This window comes from Anser cygnoides, chromosome 15 (assembly GCF_040182565.1).
Source record: "Anser cygnoides isolate HZ-2024a breed goose chromosome 15, Taihu_goose_T2T_genome, whole genome shotgun sequence".
In the NCBI taxonomy this organism is placed as follows: Eukaryota; Metazoa; Chordata; class Aves; order Anseriformes; family Anatidae; genus Anser; species Anser cygnoides.
Genome location: NC_089887.1, coordinates 99,257 through 121,393, shown reverse-complemented (window position 1 = coordinate 121,393; position 22,137 = coordinate 99,257). Strand labels below are relative to the sequence as shown.

Below are 22,137 nucleotides of genomic sequence, written 5' to 3'. Positions count from 1 at the left end.
CGGCGGCGCGCGCTTCCGTTTCCGGCGGAGGCGGCGATGGCGGCCGCCCGGCTGCTGCGGGCGGTGGTGGGCGCGGCGCTGGGTGAGGGCGCGGGCGCTCCGCCGGTCGGCCCCGCCGCCCCTCCTCCGCCCGCTAACCGTTCTCTGCTCGGCAGGTCTCCTCGCCGCGGCGGGCAAGATGAAGGTCGTGGAGGAGCCGAATACGTTCGGGTGCGTGCCCGTCGCTCGCCGCGGCCCACCCGGACCCGGTGGGCTCGCGTCCTTCCGCCGCTCGCTGCGCGGCAGCCCGCGCCCTGCCCCGGCGGAGCAGCGGGCGGGCCGGGGCCGCGAGGAGGGACCGCCGCGCGCGGTGCGGGTGAAGCAACAGCCGGGGGCGTAACGCGGTCTTAAGCTTGTAACTGTCGTTCTTTCGAAAGGTTGAATAACCCGTTCTTGCCTCAGACAAACCGGCTGCAGCCGAAGATGCCCCCTTCTGCAGTATCAGGTATATGCGAGCGTTGCCTTTTCCGTACAATTTTCATCGTTTTGTGACAATCATTTGTAGAACACTTTGCTTCAAATATATGCAGGCAAAGACTAGTTTTACTTCTCATATTGCGAGTCGTGGAAAATAAACGTGACCAAATAAACTTCATTGTCCTTCTGAAGGGTCAAAACCTCGCTTGAGTTCTTTGGTGTTCCACATCCCAGAGTTGTTCGGACTGCTTTTGTCAAAGTGCTGTCCGTATGTTTTATTTTTTATTGTTTGAGGGAGTCACAGAACCGTCTAATCCTTATTCACGCCTTCTTGAAATAATCTCTAGCATTCTTGAGATTGGCATATGTAAGGTATCTTGGCATCTGATTTGGGTACTTAATACTCAATTGTTTTTAAAACGACTCTAAGACTAGTCTTGGAAGAAGTCACAGAGGCTCAACTTCCAACTCAAAGCTGTAATATAAATCCAACACTATAGCAAAATAAACAAGAATTAAAAAATTTCTAGGCTCTTTTGGGGGAGAGTAAATAAAATGCCCGCTGATTACAAACACTAAACAGTATGAAAGGCCAGTAAATGGATTATGTCTTAAACTGTTGCCTCCTAATCTCAGGTACAGACCTAAACCTCCTTACGGGTTAAGGTTCACTAAAGGCATTTTCGTATGGTGACACTGAACATGCTTATCCTTATTTTCATGTGAAATGATTCATCAAACCAAATCAAATACATGTGTTTTGTATATACTGCATGTGAAAAGTGAATTAGTTAGAAATGGGTTCAATAACGGTGAGAATGCTAAATGGAAAGATGCCAAAAAGATCAGGAAAAAAAGTTAAACAATGCGTAAAAAATCCTTCTTTCCTGGACATAGGAACTTAAATGTGGCCAAAAATTGGGAGTGACTATGGACCTACTGTCTAGGGTGTGGAACCTTGCCTTGCACAATTATTTCTTTAGCATGGAAAACTGACTTAGTCTTTTCTTTTACAAGACGGTTGGTGTAATACCTCCTATGATTATGCTTTTAGAATGTCTGCCCAGGAAACGAAGGTGCAAGTTTAGTGCGTTCCTCAGAGACATTAAAATCTGATTTTCTTGCTATGTGGGGAGCATCCTACTCATTAAGATACAGACTGCATTTTGTAGAGGGGCAAATCCTTTATCCAAGACTGTGATAATCTGTAGAATAAATGCAAAATCTATTGGTCAAGAAAATGACATGGGAAAGAGAGCCTGCCAATACCCCAGTGGTTAGGGCTTCTGCAGGGCAAGATTCTAGTGTTCTGATCTTTGCTTCTAGGAATGCTTCTCTATATCTTTGGAAAAATTTAGGTTATCTAGTCCTGACAGTGGAGGGTTAGAGTCCAGGGTGTTTTTATTTTGTTTTATCTTATTTTGTTTTGTAATCTCTTTTTTTTCTCCTTTCCTCAAAAAAAATTAATCATTCCATGCAAAATGAATTTAAATAACTGTCACTGAAATAAGTTCCGTAGCACGTAGTTCAGAACTTTTGGCCTTTTTTTTTTTTGAATGACAAGTTACCTGTATTGATTTTTTTTGACAGCAGCGTTGGAATGGTCAGTTCTAGAGGAGTGTTGTAGCTGCTGACCTGTTGGACAGAAAAAAATCATCTTGTTGAATATTATGTGGATTAGGCTGTGAAGGGCAACTGTGAAAAAGGAGTGTCTCGTTTAAGAATCTCAGCAAAATTTGAATACGCAACACTATCACCATTCTGAGCAAAAGGGTTTTATGGGCGTAAATTTGAGGAGTTTGTATGACTCAGGACAGACAGCTGTCAAGCAAAAGTTTTATTGATTTCAATATTAGATTTTGACAATATCTGCACTGATGATTCCTTTTATGCATCCGGCCTCCAGATATTTGTATTCAGGTTTCTTGTTTCTGCTGCAGAAAGAGGCTAAACTATTTCACTGAGTGTTGAAGATGAAAATATGTTAAAGCTTATGAAACAGACCAATGTAGTACTAGTGGGGACTTAATCCATATAGAAGATAAGTTGTCCGTAAGGATTTCCTTATGTACAGCGGAAAACTAAATTTATTCTACTCCTTACAGTTTTGTCATCACAATAACTTGTTTGAATTTAACTGAAACAAACTCTTCTTTGATGACATTTTGTGGTGTTTTTAGGCCCCGTGCATCTCTTTAGGCTTGCTGGCAAGTGTTTCAGTTTTGTGGAATCCACGTAAGTAATGAATATTTGACTATATATTTTTATTAGGAACAAACCAGTTCTTAATTCCCATCTAAAATATTTCTTCTTCCTTTCTTCCTTTTTTTTTTTTTAAGGTATAAGTATGAGTTTTGTCCTTTCCATAATGTCACTCAGCATGAACAGACTTTTCGATGGAATGCCTATAGCGGGATTTTAGGGTGAGGCATTTAGACCTGTATGTTTTATCTGTGCTGTTAGTAGACCATTTTATGTGTTGACAAAAAGAAGGCAGCTTCAATATTCTTTTATGGGTCATATTAGGACTTCGAAGGTCCCAAGGTGTTATGCATAAAATTACTTCATCTTGAAATACTCAATTTTTTTGTAGATTAACACCAACCTCCTGTTTTAACTGGAAGCTTATTAATAACCAGGGCCAACTGAAAGTATGATATGTTCATATGAGAAATCCAATAATGTATAACTCATCTTAACAAGGTTTTCATGTCTTTTAACTATTTTCACTTTTAAGTTGTGTATAACTGTACAAAATAAAAAGACTGACTTATGCCTAGTGGTTGTGTTAAACATATGTAATAAAAGGTAGGAAAAGACTCGATGTAGATCCTCAAAAGTGTCCCAAGGTATCCAAAGACCACTGAGTACCCAAAAGATTTCACAGTAAGACAGAGCACTGCTTTAAAGTTACTGCCTTTCTAAATATTTTGTATATTGATGTTTGCAGAGTTTGAATCAAGAACCTGTTACTTTTATTTTCATAGAATCTTAGAATGGCTTGGGTTGGAAGGGACCTTAAACATCATCTTTAAAAAATAAAATAAAATCCAAAACCGCTCTCAAAATAATGTTGATACGACCTATGTAGCAACCTGGCTAACAAACTTAAGTGGTTGTAAGGTCTTGGCTATAAGAAATGGAAATAAGAGAGATGATTTAGTAGCTTAGTGGGTAGTATAGGTGATAGGAGGACGGTTGGACGAGATAATCTCTTGTAGGTCCTTTCCAACCTTGTGTTTCAGTGATTCTGTGAAATACTGAAACAAGAAAAAATGAAGTGCATACAATTAATTTGAAATTCTGTAAGGCTATTCCTGTATTTCTTCCTGAGTTTTCACATTTTTCTTTCCATTAACATGAAGTAAAATGAGGTTCTGTTTTTCCAGAATCTGGCATGAATGGGAAATTGACAACAACACATTTGTTGGAATGTGGATGAGGGAAGGAGACTCGTGTGAAACCAAGAGCAGACAGACAAAGGTATAATAATGAAACACTTAAATGATGCTAGTTCAGAAAGCATTCTACATACTCTACAAACTGAAGCATTCCTACGTGGAAGAGTTCATGGTTTAAGATACACTATAAAATGTAAAGATGGATTCTGATAGCAACTACATGAATGGACAGAGGTTAGAATCTGAGATCAGAATAAGGTTCTGGCTAAATTAAATTATGTGCTATCACTGGTGACTTTTAACTCTTTTCCTTGGTAGAATGGAATACTGTGGTATCATCGCTGTCAGAAACGTACAGTGCTTTATAATTTGTGTCAGGAAAAATAAACAAGAAGTGTTATTTGTTGGATTCAGGCTGCTAGTCTATTGTGCTTAAGAACATCCAGAAAAAAGGAGGGAACAGAATTACTGTTAACAACAGTATGCCAAGAAGCTAGGTATTAAAAAAAAGTTGAGAGGGCATGCAGGAAGAGTTAAGGAAAGAATAAAAGATAGGGAAGTGGTAGAGGAACCAACTCCTTAGAAACAGATTGTGGTATGAGTACAATTTAAAGAAAAAAATTTAAATCCTATTTTGTTGAGTAGTTAATGTGTTCCTTTTCACATTCAGATTGTCTCTGTGCCAAGTAACTGTTCAACTAGATAGAAGGGTTAGGAAGGGTGTCTGAGACTTGCTCAAAGTGTGACACATGATTTGCATGTGTCTTTTCTCAATTTATTCATTAATGTTTTTTTTCTTTTCTACGTTCCATTTCAGTGTTATACAGATTTATAGATACAATGAATTAACCTCATATTCCCTGATGACTATCACAGAGAGCTGAAGATACCGTATAGTTCACAACGGGCTTATTTTCTTGTAGAAGACACTTAGCTATTACAACAATGATTGGCAATACAGTACTAGACAGAGGAATATATAACTGGAATAAAAACTAAGGGGAAGAGATAAGGGACAATATATCTTGGCCAAGGTTAAAATGTTTTGTACTGCAGTAGAGATGCCTTGCTAACATCTTTATTTCCCGTAGGGAAATAAATAAATCTACAGAAGGAGTTACTATTCTTGCATGACCCTTGGTACTAGTATTCAGATCTTTCACTGGCATTTAGTTTTGAACATATGTGAAATACTGGTGCCAAATTCTAAAGATCACAACAAATTTCTAATGTCCAGATGAGTATTGTTCTCTTGAAAAGTAAAAAGAAGACGCTGTTGTCTAGCACAGCGGTCATAACTAAATTTTTTAGAATGAATTCTGCTTAAGTCAGAGGAAGTTCTAAAGGGTGTCCTGTTTACCTTCCTTTCTACCCTCATTCTTACTGGAATTATGGTGCTTGGGAGTCCAAAGAACAATGATAGGTGGGGATCATTTCCCCATTAGAGGAAAGAATTGTCACGTTTGAGAAAGTAACTTAATTTGTAAGATACGCTATCTCTGCTTTTGTTTCTATGGGTGACAGCACTGTAAGCTTTGAGACAATGGTATATGCAGAAATGCTTCTGTTAATGTTGGAAGACAATGAATTGATCACTGGTGCTGGACCTGTTGAATGTGGAGGTGTTTTACTCATCTCTGTTTTTACTGGTATTTAGGTTCATCTTGTTTGTGGAAAGAGCAATAAATTGGCTTATGTGTCTGAGCCAAGTACTTGTGTTTACTCCTTGACATTTGAAACTCCTCTTGTGTGCCACCCTCACTCCCTTTTAGGTAAGATTTAGAAAATCATTTGGGTGTGGAACTACAGGCTTATTACACGAACTTCAGAGTGTAAATTTTTAGGATCTTAGAGTTTGTAATTTGATAACAATGAGAATTACATGTAATATGTAATGCTGTGCATTTTAAATCTCAATCATTATAATAAATAGATATTTCTTAAAAAAAAATAAAAAAAAAGTCATTGGTAATATTCAACCAGTCAATGATAGCAGCTGTTTTTTTGAACTGGTCATAGGAATCAATCCTGTAGTATCGGCACATTTACTTACATCACAAAAAGGGAGAGCCCAGTTAGAATTATTTTCAACAAAGAATAAAATATAACCTTACAGCTGAAAATGAGAGAAAAACTTAGTCAGTGGCATTCGTCAGAAATTTTAAATCTGTGAAGTGGAATTTAAGTTTAACGCCAACTCTTGAAAGCCACATGCCTGATACTAGAGAAGCACTTAACTAATGAAGAACATGGTTTGCTTTCCATTTTTCAGTTTATCCAACTCTGACTGAAGTACTACAAAGGAAGTGGGATGAAGCAGAGCAGTTTCTATATGATCAACTAATAACTGAACAGGTTTGTTAATTTCTTCAAGCTCTATTTGTTGAAGAATAGTTATTGTCAAATAGCTAAACCTGGCTTCTGCAGCTTCTCCTCTTGGAATGGTTGCATTTATTTTGCAGTTGGCTAATAGTACTTTCTGTAATCTCTAACTGCTATATTAATTGATAATTTTAATATTTTGTACAGTGAAGCTTGAGGAATTGGAACAGCCAGTGCAAGTTGCAAGCAGAGGTGAGTGTCAGGTGGACTTACTTATTGTCTCTTGGAAACTTTCTTTTGTAGGGATACAAAAAAATACTGAAAGGAATATTTGAGGAAGCAGGACTTCTAAAAGCAACAGAAGAAAAGGAAGTTGAGAAAAAGAACAAGAAAATAAGTCTGCAATTTGAAACAGTGGAGAAGTGCAATAAGGTATAGAACATAATATTTACAATGTGAAATTGCCACCTTTTTACTGTATGATTCAGTGTGACAGCATTGTGTACATACTCAAGATTTAACTGAAATCTTTTAAAGGGGCTATCTATTTTGCTTTCTTTAGGTAATGGTCTACTTACAAATAGAGTAATCTGATATCTTTGTTCTAGCCCTCCAGTCAAAAACAAACCAGTATAACTGAATGGCCATTAGGAAGATGGAAGGAATATGTAGGAATTAGTGTAGGTAATGACTTATGAACACTTTACAAGCGTTCTTCACAGGGAATATCAGTCTGGAGATACAGACATTATAAATGTGCAGTCAGCCTTGGAAATGGTGATGCTTTTCTGTGCAGATTGTTACCCAGACTTGTGCCAGCATGTGGTTGTTGTTGCTGCATTCAAAGGTAGAATGATATAAGGTGTTTCTATTTCTGAATGACTTTGATATGTGTGAATAGCCCTTCTGCAATAGAATTAAAATGGGAAGATAGAGGTAGAAAGTGTGCTCAGCCTAAAAGAGCACATGTTGAACATCAAAAAAAGAGCACGAAGGGAAATTAATTGTAATGCAGAGAAGCCATTGTTGTCGTTTTATTTGAAAATGTGGCAAGGACAAACCACCACCTAGTAATTGAACACAAGCCAGCAGTGTGTCCTTGCCAGAAAGGCAGCAAATGGTATCCTGGACTACATCAGGCAAAGTACTGCCAGCAGTTCGAAGGAGGTGATACTTCCACTACTCAGCAATGGTGAGTCCACACCTGGAGTATGGTGTCCAGTTATGGGCCCCCAAGTACAAGAGAGACATAGGAATCCTGGAGAGAGCCAGAGCCACAGAGGTGCTGAAGGGACCGGCATACCTCTCCTAACAGGAAAGGCTGAGGGGGAGGGGCTGGGACTGTTAAGTGTGGAGAAGGGAAGGCTCAGGTGTGAGTTTTCTCAATGTATAAGTAAATGTATAAATACCTGAAGGGAGGGTGGAAAGAGGAGGGAGCCAGGCTCTTCTCAGTGGCATACAGTGACAGGACAAGAGACGAAGGACAAGAACTTAAACGTGGGAGGTTCCAATCTGAACATCAGGAAACACTTTTGTACTGTGCAGGTGACTGAGCACTGGCACAGATTGCCTAAGGTATGTCCAGATGGCTTTTTATTATCTCCAAGGTGGGAGACTCCATAACTGCTCTGGGCCACCCTGCTCTAGGTGGCCCTGCTTGGTGAGCAGATGACCTTCAGAGGTCTCTTCCTAATTGAACCATTCTGTAATTGTGTGATTATGTGAATTCCTGAATGCAGCGAACTAAACAGGCTAAGCTATATATACTTTTATAAAGATAACCATTTTGATGTTGTACTGTTAGGAGCTGGAAAATTCAAGTATTTTTTTTTCCAATACTTACTTAATTGGTGCCAAAAAGGAAGTACTAATTGTTAGCAAAGCTTAATTGACATAAACTTGGCTGTTCTGCTAGCCATAGAATCTTAAATAGTTCATCCTTTACCCTTTCGTGAGTCAGGTAAAAAAAGGAAAAAATATGCTTCTTCAGTATTTCAGATAAGTGGTTTGAGTCTGAAAAGTGCTAAGCAATCCCTGGCTCTGTAATTTAAAAGAAACTGCTGAAAGTAAGAAGATGAAGTTGGTAGGTCAAAAGCTGAGGTGACAAATTTCCAGACTGACATTGTAATATAAACTTAAATAAGGCTGATGCTGTAGCAAACATATTAAAGTAATTTTGTGATATGATAAAATGCTAGTTTGAGGAGGTAACTGTGCTAGTAACTGTGTTAGTTACAGGAAGCGTTCCTAGATTTTACTCTCAGATTCATAAAAGCTGGCCCCTTTTTTGACAAGGGGAGAAAAAAAGTGTGTGTGTGTGTATATATATATATATACATATATGTGTATATATATAAAATATTATATATATATATATATAATAATAATTTTGTACCTTGTTCTTAGAATAAGCAGTTTAAGATCATTAGGTCAAAAGCTGTAATAGCTCTGCACAGACAGATTGTTTGATAAACTTCCATGTTATATTTTTATATATTTGGAGAATGAGAGAACCTTTTAATATTTCCTTTCCTAGGAATACGAGCAACTTTCTAAAGAAATAAAAATCCTTAAAGATCTACTAAGTCAGCACAGTATTGCATACAAAGGAAATTCTGGTGAGTTTTTGTATGATTCTTTTTCATTGTTTTCTATTTAGAATGCGTGTACCTAATTGGTTTTGGCTACAGCAAGGATTAAATAATCTGTTGTACATACGGGGAAAATTAAATGCAGCTTTGAAAAAGTACCTAGATCTTGATACCTGCACAAGAGGACTTTTGCTCCCAAAAAGTCTCTTGATGACTTGAAATTTCAGCTTTTCTTTTTTCAGAAGAGCTGTGACTGCTATTGTCAGTGATTGCCATGATTCTTCTTGTTTTGAGAAACTTTCTTTTAAACCATTGTCTTTCTTTTCTAGAGAAAATTAATCATTAGAATTTTTATAAAACGTATTCGTGTGCTTTAACTATGTAACTTGCACAGTATTTCCACTTGCTTGCATGGTAGCTTATTTACTTACTGCAGATTAGAACACTAATCAAAAGCAGAATTCACAGTTTATGCTACTTGACTTAATTCAAAACTATTTAGTGAATTCTGTGAGAAGAATGTTTCTGTGTTCTGTGGAAGTAACTGATGTTTTATATTGAATATTACAGCTGAAAATACCAGTATTGAACATGTAAATCATGAAGGGGCAACTGCAGAGACAACTGTTCTTAACAGGTCAAAGAATGATGAACACCTGCATGGAGATACAGGAATTTAGCATGACACCGTGCATGAAGAAACTTGAGTGATAAACAGCAACTTCATGTGAAACGTCGAGCTGGATGCATGTGTATAATGACACTATGATGATTTACCTTTTGTGAGCATTCTTGACTTTCGGAATTTCTGCCCTAAAGTAAAAGGAACATAATGGAATGAGGCCTTGCTGTTACTAAGATCAGGTGGCCAGTTTGTAAAAACTTCTGTGCTCAGGCAGGTATTGGGTGTAGGCTTACAGATCCTGTGTCTCCAGCCTCAGCTTTATTTTCTTTGATCAAGCATGGTAACAAGTGGCACAAATACAAAATAGTGCCATACCAGTGCTCTGAAGTGTTGTATGAAAGGTACTAAGGAACAATACTCGGAACACGTTACTTCACCTGTACACTAAAATAAGTGTTTTCTGTGCCGACTCTGGGAAAAAATAAAAATTTCCTGCTGCAGCAGTGCATAGGAAGCAACCCGATCCACCTCAGCTCCGAGGCTGATGTAATCACGGATAGCGGGCAAACTGTTCAGGTTCTCAAGGAAAGCTGCTCTGAAAAGACCAACTTGTTACGGGATAGTCGTGTTAAGCGAACACGTGGCAGTTCTCCGAATGTAACAATAAAACGTACCGCGCTAACGCGGCCTGTGGAAACATTCCTGCAGGAGTCGGTGGATGCCCAGCAAGCCCCCGCCCGCCGTTCCGCCTCCTGCCGCCGCCCGCTTGGCGAGGCGCCGCAGGCCGACCGGCTCGCGGCCGCCGGCGGCAGGCGAGTGCCCTCCGCGGCGCGCCGCTGCCGCCCCGGCCCCGGCGCCCGCGACCGGCGGGGACGTCCGCCGCGGCGCGGCCGCGCTTCCGCTTCCGGGCGGCGCGGGGAGGAGCGCGGCGGGATGAGCTGGGCCCTGGGCGGCTGGCGGTGAGGCGGCGGGCGCGGCGCGGGGGGCCGGCGGCCGCCCGCTCCGCTCCGCGCCCCTGACCCGCGTGTCTTTGCAGGGCGCGGCGCCCCGCGCGCCTGCTGGGCCCCCGGAGGTGGCTCGCCAGGCGGCGGGGCCCCGAGGGGGCGGCGAGCGCGGACGCGGAGGGCGGGGGGGCCATCCCCTTCTCCGCCAGCAAGGCCAGCCCGCGGCTGTGGAGCGTCAGCCGGTCTATGGGGAGCGACCACCAGAGGCCGTGGGTGAAGGTGCTGCCTCTCAGTCTGCTGTGCGGCGGGCTGCTGCTCTGGTGCGTGTTCAGGGGAAAAACGGAGACTGACGAGCGGTTGGAAGCTGTGTTCTCCGGTCAGATCGTGGACTCTTTAGATGCGGCACAAAAAAGCCGAGCTCCCTTGCAGCCGCGCAAGGAGGGATGACTGCGGCGCGGCTGCGGCGAAGGAGCTGCCAAAAGTTTACCGGCGTTCAGCTGGGTAAAGGCTGCTCTGACACTTTAATGGGAAAACTTGTTTTTCCAGCCTATTACCAGCCTTATCTTGCAAACGCTTCTCTTTTATTTATCGTGCCGCTTTCTTTGTTTGTCTTAGCTTAGTAATTTACAGGGATAGTGGAGGGAATGCTTTTTTTTCCTCCATTGCACAGCAGGGATGAACAGGATGTACTGCACATCAACTTGTGTTTGTAGATATGCTGAATACAACTCATTTCTTTTCCATGGATTGTTTTTTTTTCTGAGATGCACAACATATTAAAATATCAAAGCAGTAAGTTTGTAAAATCATTGCTGAAGGTGACTTTCAGTTGACACTTTGCTAGTCATGAAGTATATTCAAATTATATGGATGACAACTGTGTTAGTGTATGACTCATTAATACACGATTCTTGTATTGATTTTTTGTAATTTACTAAATAATTCAGAATTTACTTTTTAAAATGCTTAATGCATAGTCAGTGCTTGCTTTCTGCGCTATAACATTTTAGGCACGCCTAAGTAACGTAAGCAGTTATTGAGATTTTTGCAGGAAATCTAAGTGATTAGGCTGCATTATGGGGGGGGGGGGGGGGGGGGGGGGGACACCCGTTGTTTCCTTGAACAATGTAGCATCTAGTTCTTCCTACAGATTTGCATATACTTAAAACTTGCACATTCTAGAGACTTTCCTGGGAGAGGAAGAATAAAGCTACTAACATGAGTTCTTTTTAGAGTCATTTTTATAAGCTTTCAACTAAAAATGCAAATCTCTTCTGTGCTACTGAAGTCCGTAAATAAAATCAAACAAACAAACAAAACAACATAGCAGCAGATAGTAAGACGGGCTGGAGCTAGGGAGAAAAATGGCTTATTAACATGCTTCTCTAATGCCGCCGATTAGGATCTAAGAACAGCAAAGTGGATGTTGATTTTGTTGTGGATTGATGCCTAGTAAATGAGTACAGTTGGTTTGGTACTGTCTTAAGGTTTAACTTGTCTTGGGATTTGACTTCTACAAGGGAATGGTGCAGGTGAAATATATGCAGGGGGGCGTCATAGCAAATAAAATAGCGATCCTGACTTAACAGATGCTGACTTAAAGCGCAGTGCCTGCTATTTTGACTAACCGCCTTTTTCTCTATTCTGTTGAAACAGTGAACTTAGCAAAGTGCTTCTTTGCTGAAGGAAACAGAGGGTTCCCCTTTAGCGTATGCCATGTTTTCAGGTGATGTGATAGGCGTCCTGACAAAGCCCCCACTCCACCTGCAAAACTCCTTTCAGTTTCTTGTTTTTCAGGTGCTGGGGAGCTTAAACACTGCCTGCCGCATTCTGCTGTTAAAAGCAGAGAGTTTGAGGCTGTCGGATGAAGCTCGCTGAACAAGCTGCGCGTGCTTGGTCTCGAACGCGCCTGCCGCAGGGAGCTGCGGGCGCTGGCTGGCGGCGGCCCGAGGCTTCTTGCGGGCACGCGTTACCGAGGCCGGGCGGCGGAGCGGCCCGCGCTGGGCCTCGCTGCGGGCATGGCCGCGGGGGGCGGGGCGGGGCGGGGCCGGCGGGGTCGCGTCGCGGGAAGGCGGGGGGGGCGCTGTCGCCCACCGGGGGGCGGGGCCGGCAGGACCGGGCCGCGCCTGCGCCCTGTTGGCCGCGGGGGACGATGCCGTCGGTTTCGAAAGCGGTGTCGCGGGGCGCAGGGTCCGGTGGGTCTCCGCAGACTGAGCAGCCGACGCATTATACGTAGGTACCGCGCCCGAGGGGCGCCCTGCTTCCTGGGCCCCGGGGGGGCCGCGGGGAGGGCCTCAGGCCCCGAGGCGGCGGGGCCTGGGCGCGTGCCGGGCCTGCCCCGCGCGGCCTCCCGGTCTGGCGGCGGGTCCGAGGAGGTCGCTTGGCCGGCCTCCACCGCGCTTCTTTCTCGGCTCCGGACGCCGCGGGGGAAGCCCGGTTATGCGTAGGCCGAACGCAGGCGGCCCGGGCACGGCTGGCCGCGGAGCGCTAGCGGCTGTTCGCGCCGTGCGTCTGCTCCCGCGGTCGTCCCTGTCCAGTCCGTCCCGTGAGCAGCCGGCATCCTCCGGCAGCCTGAGCTGCCCAGCACGCTTTGGCATTCCAGGACTGTTCTCGAGGAGCTAAGAAAGCTGCCCTCCAGCTTCTCTTGAGCGTTGCCTAGCCAGTCGTAGCGCGAGCTCGTGGAACGCTTCTCTGATGATTCCTGCAGACCTTCACATGCTGGAAGACAGCTTCGGTGTTCTCCCTGGAAACGACAGCTTTCCTCGGATGCAGTCTGTTAAAGTTCCTGCAGCCTCCTAGCACTACCGAGGGCCCCACTTGTATAGGAGCACATGCTCCCCACAAATGCAGAATAATTTATCGCTTAATTTTGGCATTCCTTTCCTCCCATCCCCCATATCATCACTTTTATTGTGCCCTGTTTCCAGCACTCTCTGAAGGACCACAAGAACATAGCCACTTACATAGATACTGCCACGGTCCTTTCTACAGCTTTGAACATCCAAAAATTCTGTTCCCTATTTTTTCCCCACAGTCCCGAATAGTTTAGAAATTAAACTTGAAGGCATGCTTTATAACTGCATGTCATCAAATCCCCTGTATGCATATCTGAGTAGTTAAAAACTAAATGATGCCCTGGATTCTCTCTAATCCTTCCCTCACCCGGTTTCTTCAATCCCCCCTGTAGCCTGTTACACATGCTGCACCTTTTTTGAGACCTCTGGGAAATCCAAGGTTCTTCTATAGAGTCCCTGGGTACTCTTTCCAATGCAAGTACTTAGAACTTAAGGGATCTAATGAGCTTGTTAAATTGGCTGATAGATACATAAACAGGAAGAAGTGATGTCTTATATCCTTTGACAAATGCTATGGTAATGCCGAGTCTGGAATGATATTATTATTGTATGAAAAGGCTCAGACTTCCTAAACAGCTTCTATGCTGGAGATGCCAATGAAGGACTGTCTTACTAACACCTAAGGAATCTTCAAAAAGACTTTCAATTTGTCTCAACACAGACATAACAGTCTCTAAAATAAATTTGCTGAAGTCTTCTCATAGGCCCTGATAACCTTCTTAAACTACTTTTAATCCTCTAACTTTCGATATAGCATGTCCATGTTCTGGGAGTACTGTGATTAAACACCAGTGTTTAAGTTAGATGTGGTATTTAGCTAAAGTAGCCTTTGTTGGACTATTTTGTGTGGCAGCAATCTATATGAATGCTCATTCAAGTACCTGGATGGATTTATAATCTCTGCTTGGTGGTTATTTAGGGCAAAATTCTGAATACTGTGGTTTTAAAGTTTATTTATTTATTTGCTTTTAGTTCAGTTACATAACGTAGTATAATTTGCCAGGCATTCCACTGTATTTTATCCACAATGCATCTGTCATAAAAGAATGAAGTCACTTGTATTCAGCCACTAAACAGTAAATTATGCATAGGAGCTGAAACTGTATGCAGGTACCTTGGTAAATTTTTTCATGGGCTAAATGCACAGAATTGTCAAGTGCCCTGTTAATACTGTAAAAATGTGCCTCCAATAAGATAAACTTGTAACACAGTTTAATTTTTTTAGGTATCTAAAGGAATTTAGGACAGAGCAGTGCCCCCTATTTTTGCAGCACAAGTGTACCCAGCACAGACCATTTACCTGTTTTCATTGGCATTTCCTAAATCAGCGTCGTCGTAGACCTATACGAAGGCGTGATGGGACTTTTAACTACAGTCCAGATGTTTATTGTACAAAATATGATGAGACTACAGGAATCTGCCCAGATGGAGATGAGTAAGTGGTTTCTTTCAATCCTAAGTGTTTGTAGTATTAATGAATTTACAGAAAGATGTTAATTTCTCCTTAGCAAAAATGATTGATAGAATCCTGAAGTTTGACTGAGAACAACTTTTTATAAATGATTTGCCAATTTCTGACACATATGCTTTTATTTAAGTATATATTCTTTAGGCTATCGTAGAGTTAAAACCATGATTTTGCATTGTAACCATCTTTAAAGCGTAACGTAAGAAATTAATTTTCTGGTAGTACTGTTCCTGTTGCTGCTGCACATTTTTTTGGCAATTGTGCTGCCTTTTTGAAATGGCATGTGCGAATTGTATTGGATAGAGATTGATGGGTAGGAGAGGAGAATGGCTGGTTTTTGATGCCTCCACAGAGGGAGGAACAACAGAAGAAGTTCATAGTTAGTTGTCTGTCTAGACCATTGGTATTTGTATTTCCATGGACTTGTTATGTCTCTTCTAGATAAAGACTACAGGGGACACGTGTAGTGACATGGGGAGGGGGTGGGGCTTTGTGGAGATGAGAATGAGCAAATAGTACAGTATGGCAGGCAGGCATATATATATATATATATATATGTAGGAGCTGGGTATATTGTGGTCATACATCATAGAGGAGCTAGCTTTATCTGCAGTGATGGAAGCAAGGAAGGACTTTGGACAGAGAAAACATCCAGGAAATGTATAGTTATGCTGCTCACTTGTTTTGAAAAAGGAAGATAGTCGTTTTGGTTATTGTAGTGTTTAGCAGCACTTACCATGGATCAGATACCTTTTGTGTTATGGGCTGTAGGCACAGAAGAAAAAAAGTGGATTTTTCACAGAGATGTTAAACACTAAACAGCAAAGGTAACAGGAGAAAGTAAACAACAAAAAAGCAGTGGACAGTGTGACAGTATTTAGAACCGTGCCCAAGCAATATAAACAAACAAAAAAAAAAGTCTTTGAGGGATGATTTGAAAGAGAACAATTAAGTACTTTTTCAGATGTTTGTAAAGCACTTCTGCTAGTCCTGGGGCAGTATGAGCAGTTCTTGTTTGAACATCAACAAAAACATAACGGATGTTTGTGTCATGTATCGACCAGGGGCAAAAACTGACTTTTCATTATCGAGTGATAGTTATTGATGCTAATGGCAGAAAAAGGAAGCAGTCTTTTAAAAGGATGTTAGCTAGGTAAGATTGCACTGTTAGAAGCAAATAAGAGGGTGTTTCAATAGCTGGGAAGTGAGATGAAAGTCTGCACAATCTTTTGCTGTAGATGGATTGGAAAGGCTGTACCCTACAAATTGCTGAAGATTACTCCCAGGTTAGAAGCCTGTATGGCAAGGGATGATGGTCATATTGTCTGGCATAACAGAAGTGCAGAGGACTTGACAGAAGTAAAACCAGTAGTGAGATTCAGACCTCTGTCTTAGCATGTTGTGCTTATAGTTTGCATTAAATAGATAGGTTTCGGAGTTAACAGCAAAGAGGTAGTGGTTTTAAAGTTTGTGTTTTGCAGAGAAGTCACTCAGTTGCAGAAGGATAAGAGCAGGAACTAAGGTTAGAGTCCCGTGAGACACCTCACCAGAGGTATAAGAGAATGTTGAAGTTGGAAGGTACGTTGCAGGAGAAATTGAGAGGAAAATGCGAATGTAACTGAATTCTCTTAGGCAAAGAAGGACAGTGTTTTAAGAGAAAAAATGAGTAAAGCAGACGGTACATTAAGAAAACGAAGATATAAGTGAATAAAGAAAATGGAGTCTGTTTTCTTTCATTCAGTTATAAAGTGAAATTATTGGAGATGTTTGTGACGGAAGATTTAGCTGGCCTTATTTTAGATCTGGTACTGAGATTTCGTGGCTAGAAATGGCAGTCAGCTATTGTAAATTGATAGCCAATTGAGGCTAAGGTAGAATAGAAAAGGTATATAGGACAAATAGTTGAAAAAGGCAAGAAAGATCAAATGTAAATTTCTTAAAGATAGAAGAATCCAAAGCATGTCTGTAGTGGCAGAAAGAGAACATGGAGGGAAGCACCAGCATTTCTGAGAATATGCCCACAGAATGGCAGCATTTCTGCTACAGAACTCAGCAAAATATTTTTTTTCCTTGTTTTGTCTTCTGCCTAAAATTTAGCTTTTATTTTGAGCAATTTCAGATTGTTAGAAAGAGGTTAGAAACAGCAGTGCCAGGACACCCCTGTTTTAAGCCATCCATGACAATGTGCTTGTATTTTTTTGGCTTTTATGTGTATCTCTATTTTCCAGTTCTGCTCATCTGAATACAGTTAGTTTAATGGAGTTTGTGAGTTAATGTAATGCTAGCAATTAAGGAAAAATGTTGACATCCATAATTGTTCTCATACTTCCAAGAGAGCTAAGTAGAAATTGTTGGTTTTACCTCGGCTTGGCTGTAGTATTTCATCCCAAAGTTCAACTTGGAATAAAAGGAAGCCTAAAAATTTAAAGCAGTTTAGAAGAGAGTTTTTGTAACGATAGCAAATTAAAGCAATCTGTTCTAAGGAAGGTCCTGCGAGAAAGACTAGATTAATTTAAGAGTTAGAGGAGTATATTATGAGCAATGAATAATGGTCCTCTAAATTTAACATGCGAGAGAAGTGATACTTTTTTTTATCTGATCTGTTTTTAACCGTTGTAGTCAACTGATGTCAGATTCTAGAAGAGAAGCTTATTTTGGATATGTTAGTATCCATAACATCAGACTTCTCTAAGACTGAAGGAATTACAGTGAATTAGAGTGAAGTCTTCCACAGAAGAGCACTGTGAGTAACTCTAGGAAGAAATGTCAGTGACTCAGAACAGAAGTAGAAATTTGTGGTTCTTTTCATACATTTGAGGACCTCTAGTATTTCCCTTTAAAGTGGATGGTTTTGTTTGTTTGTTTATTCTTAAAGGATATTTTTGGAATGTTTATGACATTGTGAATTAAGAAGAGTGTGGAAAGGAAAATTCTTTACTTAAAGGGTGGTGAGGCAATGGAATGGGTTACACAGAGAAGTTGGGGATTCCCCAACCCTGGAGGTGTTCAAGGCCAGGTTGGATGGGGCTTTGGGCAGCCTGTTATAGTGGGATCAATCTCATACACTAGAGTTGCAAATTCTATGCAATTATTCTAAGCTGGGAGATGATTGTAGAAATATGGGCCATGAAATAGTTATGTTAATTTCCAGGGAAACAATTTTTTCTTTCTAAACTTTTTTTTTTTTTTTCCTAAGGAGTGGTGTCTGAACAACCTTAGTACTATTGTGTGGCACGTAGGAATGACTTCATAAGTTTGCAGCCATGTAATCAGATGATAATCAAAATTTACCATTTTAAATCAAAATACTAAATTTGTTGAAAGCTATGTATTACAATGGTTTATATTACTGGGAGATGAGTGTCTGGAGAGCAGCTGTGCAGAAAGGGATCTGGGGGTGCTGATGACAGCAGGCTCCACATGAACCAACAGCGTGCCTCGGCAGCCAAGAGGGCAAACTGCATGTTGGCGTGCATTAAACGCAGAATAGCCAGGTGGTCAGAGGAGGTGATTCTCCCGCTACTGTATTTAGTGTTGGTGTGGCTTCACCTTGGATATTGCATACAGTTCTGGGCTCCACAATATAGCCTAGGCCAATGGCAGGGGCGTTGGAGCAAGATGGTCTTTAAGGCCCCTTCCAACCCAAGCCATTCTATGAAAATTCAGATAAAGAGTCCCGAGCACGCTGGATTGCCTCTTTAAAGCATTCCTTTGGTGACATGAGGAGGATTTCAACTGTATGGGACTTTTAAGGCAGCTAGCAAGATGTGCGGTAGGACAGCCGTGTTTTCAATAAAATTCATATTTTATATATATATAAATCTGTACGTATTTATATATATTCAGATTTTTTATTGATGTCACAAGTATCGAGTCTTAGGCCAAACAAAACTAGGTTTAACTGAGCAGACGCAAGTGTCTTGTGCCACAGCTTATGCTTCTTTCCCAGCTTGTTTTGGGAATCCATTTTGTCTTTATGTGGGAAAAATTTTATCCTGAATATTGCAGTCCTTCTCCCTTGGCGTGTAACAAGCTGTGTCTAGTCTGTTTGACACATCTATATTCCCCAATTGTGTCTCTCTATTTTTTTTAAATAGTCATTTAAATATAATTGAAGGCTTTAACATTTTGTGGGACATCCACCGATAAGGTGATTCCTGTAGGGAAAAGCCCCAGGTATCTCATTGCTTCCCCTCCGATAAGGGACGATGGACGTAGAGATAAGCAATGAAATCTAAACCTTTAGAGTTTTGCATGGAGGATGTTTATTTCTTGTTTCCAACAGGAACCAGCAAAATTGCGTAGGTGAAAATGGAGGTGTAAGCATTATGCACAAGAATATGACAGAGTATTCTCACCTTTGGGGCGTGCATATGAGTGAAGGATTAGAGTTTGTAATGATCAGTCTGCTGGTCTGCTTTTCCATTTAATTCCTGCACAAATTATGCTAGTGGTTCGACAGTAGCAATAATGAAAATATAATCTCAGATTGCAGTTCCTTTTGTTTAGAGTTCAGTACAAGACTGATGCTGGCAAAAGTGTCTGACAGACTTGTGGGTTTTCTTGTTTTTCTATATCAGTAGCAATTCTAGCAGAACAGGAGGGCTGCATAGCACAATTCACACATCACAAAGCATTTCTTACAAAATTTAGATTAGGCACCAAAACAAGTCCTACAAAAATTGCATCCCGTCTTATCAGGTAGAACCAAGAAGTGTAAAAGAACTACTTCTAGATCCTGATTTTAGACTGTGTTTCATCTTAGATTGAAAAAAATGAGATGCAACACTGAATTTGGTATACCAAGTCTTCCCACTAATTTGTTCTGTTGGGATTTAAAGAGATATAGGTACAAATCACTAGCTGCAGTCCATTTATCTTGTTTAATAATATTTTTACATTCATAGAGGGAAGAAACTTGATTCTTAGAAATCATAAAGATTATCGATTCTTGGAAGCCAGTGCAAGCTGCGGGTGTTTTAGCACAGCAGGAAAAGTATATCATTTTGGTTTTAATATATAAATACCAAACTTGTAAATTTTTTCAAATAATTTGTTTACTTTCTAAGTAATCTTTTTAAAATACGGTAGATAAAGCTTAGGCCAGCATCAGTTCTTATGAATCTTAAGTTCTACTTAGTACTTCACCATTCTTCCTCCATCTACAAGAACACATTTCTATGGGATTTTTTCATCTGATGTTCTGTACCACTCTCCCGAGTCTTTTGATGCAGTTTCTTTTCCTTTGGGATGTGGGAAAGTAATTTTTGGAGATAAGTATTTTTTCAAACCCAGAGGTGACCAAAATTAATTACACTGAAATAAACTGGGCGAGAACAGACACGTCTGTATGTTTATTTAGTTATTTCATTTGTTTATAATTGGTAGTTAGAATTATAATCCACACATAATGTTAGCGATTTTAGAGTACAGACAGTACCTCACATAGTTGTGTGTGAAAAATGGTTAGTGTGTCTACAAAGATGTTTTGCTGATGCAAGAATTTTCTCTTCCTTTTAATAGAAGAGTTGTTTTAGATTTGCTCTCAGGTTGTTCAAGAAGTTTCACACTTATAAAGATCAGGCAGAAAAAAAATCACGATGCTTCAAGTACCCCTTGATCTTAGATGACGATAGCATTAAAAAACAACAAACACTTTTTTTGGACCTCTTAGTGAAGAAATGACTTAAGCTTGTATCAATATGGAGGATGTCATTTCTTAGTTCAGATGTTGTTGCCTGTTATAGTAAGCACATGGGTGCTTACTATGTTTATTAAGGATATCTTTGTGAACCATCCTGCTATAAATTCTTACAACTCTAGATGAGACTAAGAAATAGATTAACATTTTTAATTTTCAAGTTGATCTGTAACGATAATTTATTTGGGACAATTTCTATTTGAAGAATCCTGCAAAGTTGTTTGTTATAAGTTAATAAGAGAGAGAGTATAATTCAGATTTAACCATTTAAAAACGAAACTCAAAGCAATGCTTTAACTGTCCTCTTTCTACTGTATAGTTGCCCTTACCTGCATCGAACAACAGGAGATACAGAGAGGAAGTATCATCTCAGATATTACAAGACTGGAACATGCATTCATGAAACAGATGCCCGGGGTCACTGTGTGAAGAATGGAATTCACTGTGCCTTTGCTCATGGGCCACATGACATTAGACCTCCAGTATATGATATAAGGTAGTCTTGTTTCAAATTTTGCAGACTAGTTAGCAGGAAATACCATGTGTGTTATCACCACACACCAGAAAATGTCGTATGCTTTGCATGAAAAATATACTTTCTTTTGTAACTATAAACATAAGAACGTATTTTACTGTGCACCAAGATAGCACACTGATGATAGATCTAAGTACACTGGGGAATACAAACAGTAATGTTTTGTATCTTGCATTTTCAAGAGACATCTATGTAATTCTTATGACTGATGAAAGACAAGATATTCTGTGTTTTGCCTTGTAAATTTGCACATGGTTTTTACATTTACAAATTTATAGTGTTTTATGTCATCTTTCAGTTTCTGAATGTGTGTTCCACATTTTTAAACGGTCTGTATACACTTGATAGGAAAGAATAGCAACTCCTAGAGAGCTTTGAAGCCTTGGAGGGTGACAAGTATCACTTTCTGGACAGTGGGAGAGCATTCTGGGGAAGCATCAATATATGTTTGCCCTATTCTGACACTCTTTCTTTGGCATTTGCTGTTGGCCACTGCTGGAGACAGAGTTCCAGGCTTAGGAGAACCTTTGATTTGAGCTGGTATGGCTGCTATACTACATTCTCTCCTTCGTTATCCATTATTCCCAACCATATGTTGGGGGATCATATTTTGAATAAATTCATACTTTGCCACAGAATTCACTGCTGCATTGCCTGGTCACATACTGTATGTGTATTACTGTGTGTATTACACATTACTTATATAGAGCTTTTCTTTACAGAAGACTCTCCTCCATCAGATAGCTGATGTTTCTGCTGCAAGACATCTGTCCACATCTGTCCATTTTTTTCTTCCTTTTTTTTTTTTTAAACTTCCCTCATTTAGCATATGCAGTATGATACTATGTCAGTCTGAATGCAGAACAATTAGTATTGTTGTAATCTTTTCTAATTAGAGGACTTCTGAGGAGTGGCTGAGGTCACTTGATTTGTTCATCCTAGAGAAGAGGAGACCTCATGGCAGTCTACAGCTTCTTCATGAGGGGCAGTGGAGGGGCAAGTGCTGATCTCTTCTCTCTGGTGACAGCAACAGGACCCAAGGGAACATTATGTTCAGGCTGGATATCAGGAAAAATTTTTTTTCTGAGAGGATGGTCGGGCACTGGACAGGATCCTCAGGGAAGTCACGGCACCGAGCCTGTTGGAGTTCAAGAAGTGTTTGGACTATGCTCTGAGACATATGGTTTGATTTTTGGGTGGTCCTGTGTGGAGCTGGGAATTGGACTCAGTGATCCTTGT

The 22,137-nt window shown here is 40.8% G+C and overlaps 2 protein-coding genes across 20 annotated transcripts in view; both read left to right on the top strand.

The window, feature by feature from the left end:
• The first annotated feature begins 11 nt into the window (after nucleotides 1-11).
• GNPTG (N-acetylglucosamine-1-phosphate transferase subunit gamma) lies at nucleotides 12-9,895 on the top strand. Its single transcript, XM_048067992.2, has 11 exons — nucleotides 12-82; nucleotides 156-210; nucleotides 417-484; nucleotides 2,637-2,691; nucleotides 2,796-2,879; nucleotides 3,846-3,939; nucleotides 5,515-5,629; nucleotides 6,130-6,212; nucleotides 6,483-6,611; nucleotides 8,716-8,797; nucleotides 9,341-9,895. Exons 1-11 carry the CDS (start codon nucleotides 37-39, stop codon nucleotides 9,448-9,450), a joined length of 921 nt encoding a protein of 306 aa, XP_047923949.1. The 5' UTR covers nucleotides 12-36; the 3' UTR covers nucleotides 9,451-9,895.
• Nucleotides 9,896-10,180: 285 nt separating this feature from the next.
• UNKL (unk like zinc finger) overlaps nucleotides 10,181-22,137 on the top strand; it is a 62,582-nt gene continuing 50,625 nt past the window's right edge. For 13 of the 19 annotated variants that reach the window (XM_066977644.1, XM_066977650.1, XM_066977646.1 and 10 more), the window contains exons 1-3: nucleotides 12,427-12,571; nucleotides 14,420-14,629; nucleotides 20,683-20,859. In XM_066977644.1, the coding sequence (XP_066833745.1) occupies nucleotides 12,492-12,571; nucleotides 14,420-14,629; nucleotides 20,683-20,859 (467 nt within the window). In that variant the 5' untranslated portion in view covers nucleotides 12,427-12,491. The other 6 variants (XM_066977647.1, XM_066977651.1, XM_066977660.1 and 3 more) reach the window with 6 other exon arrangements.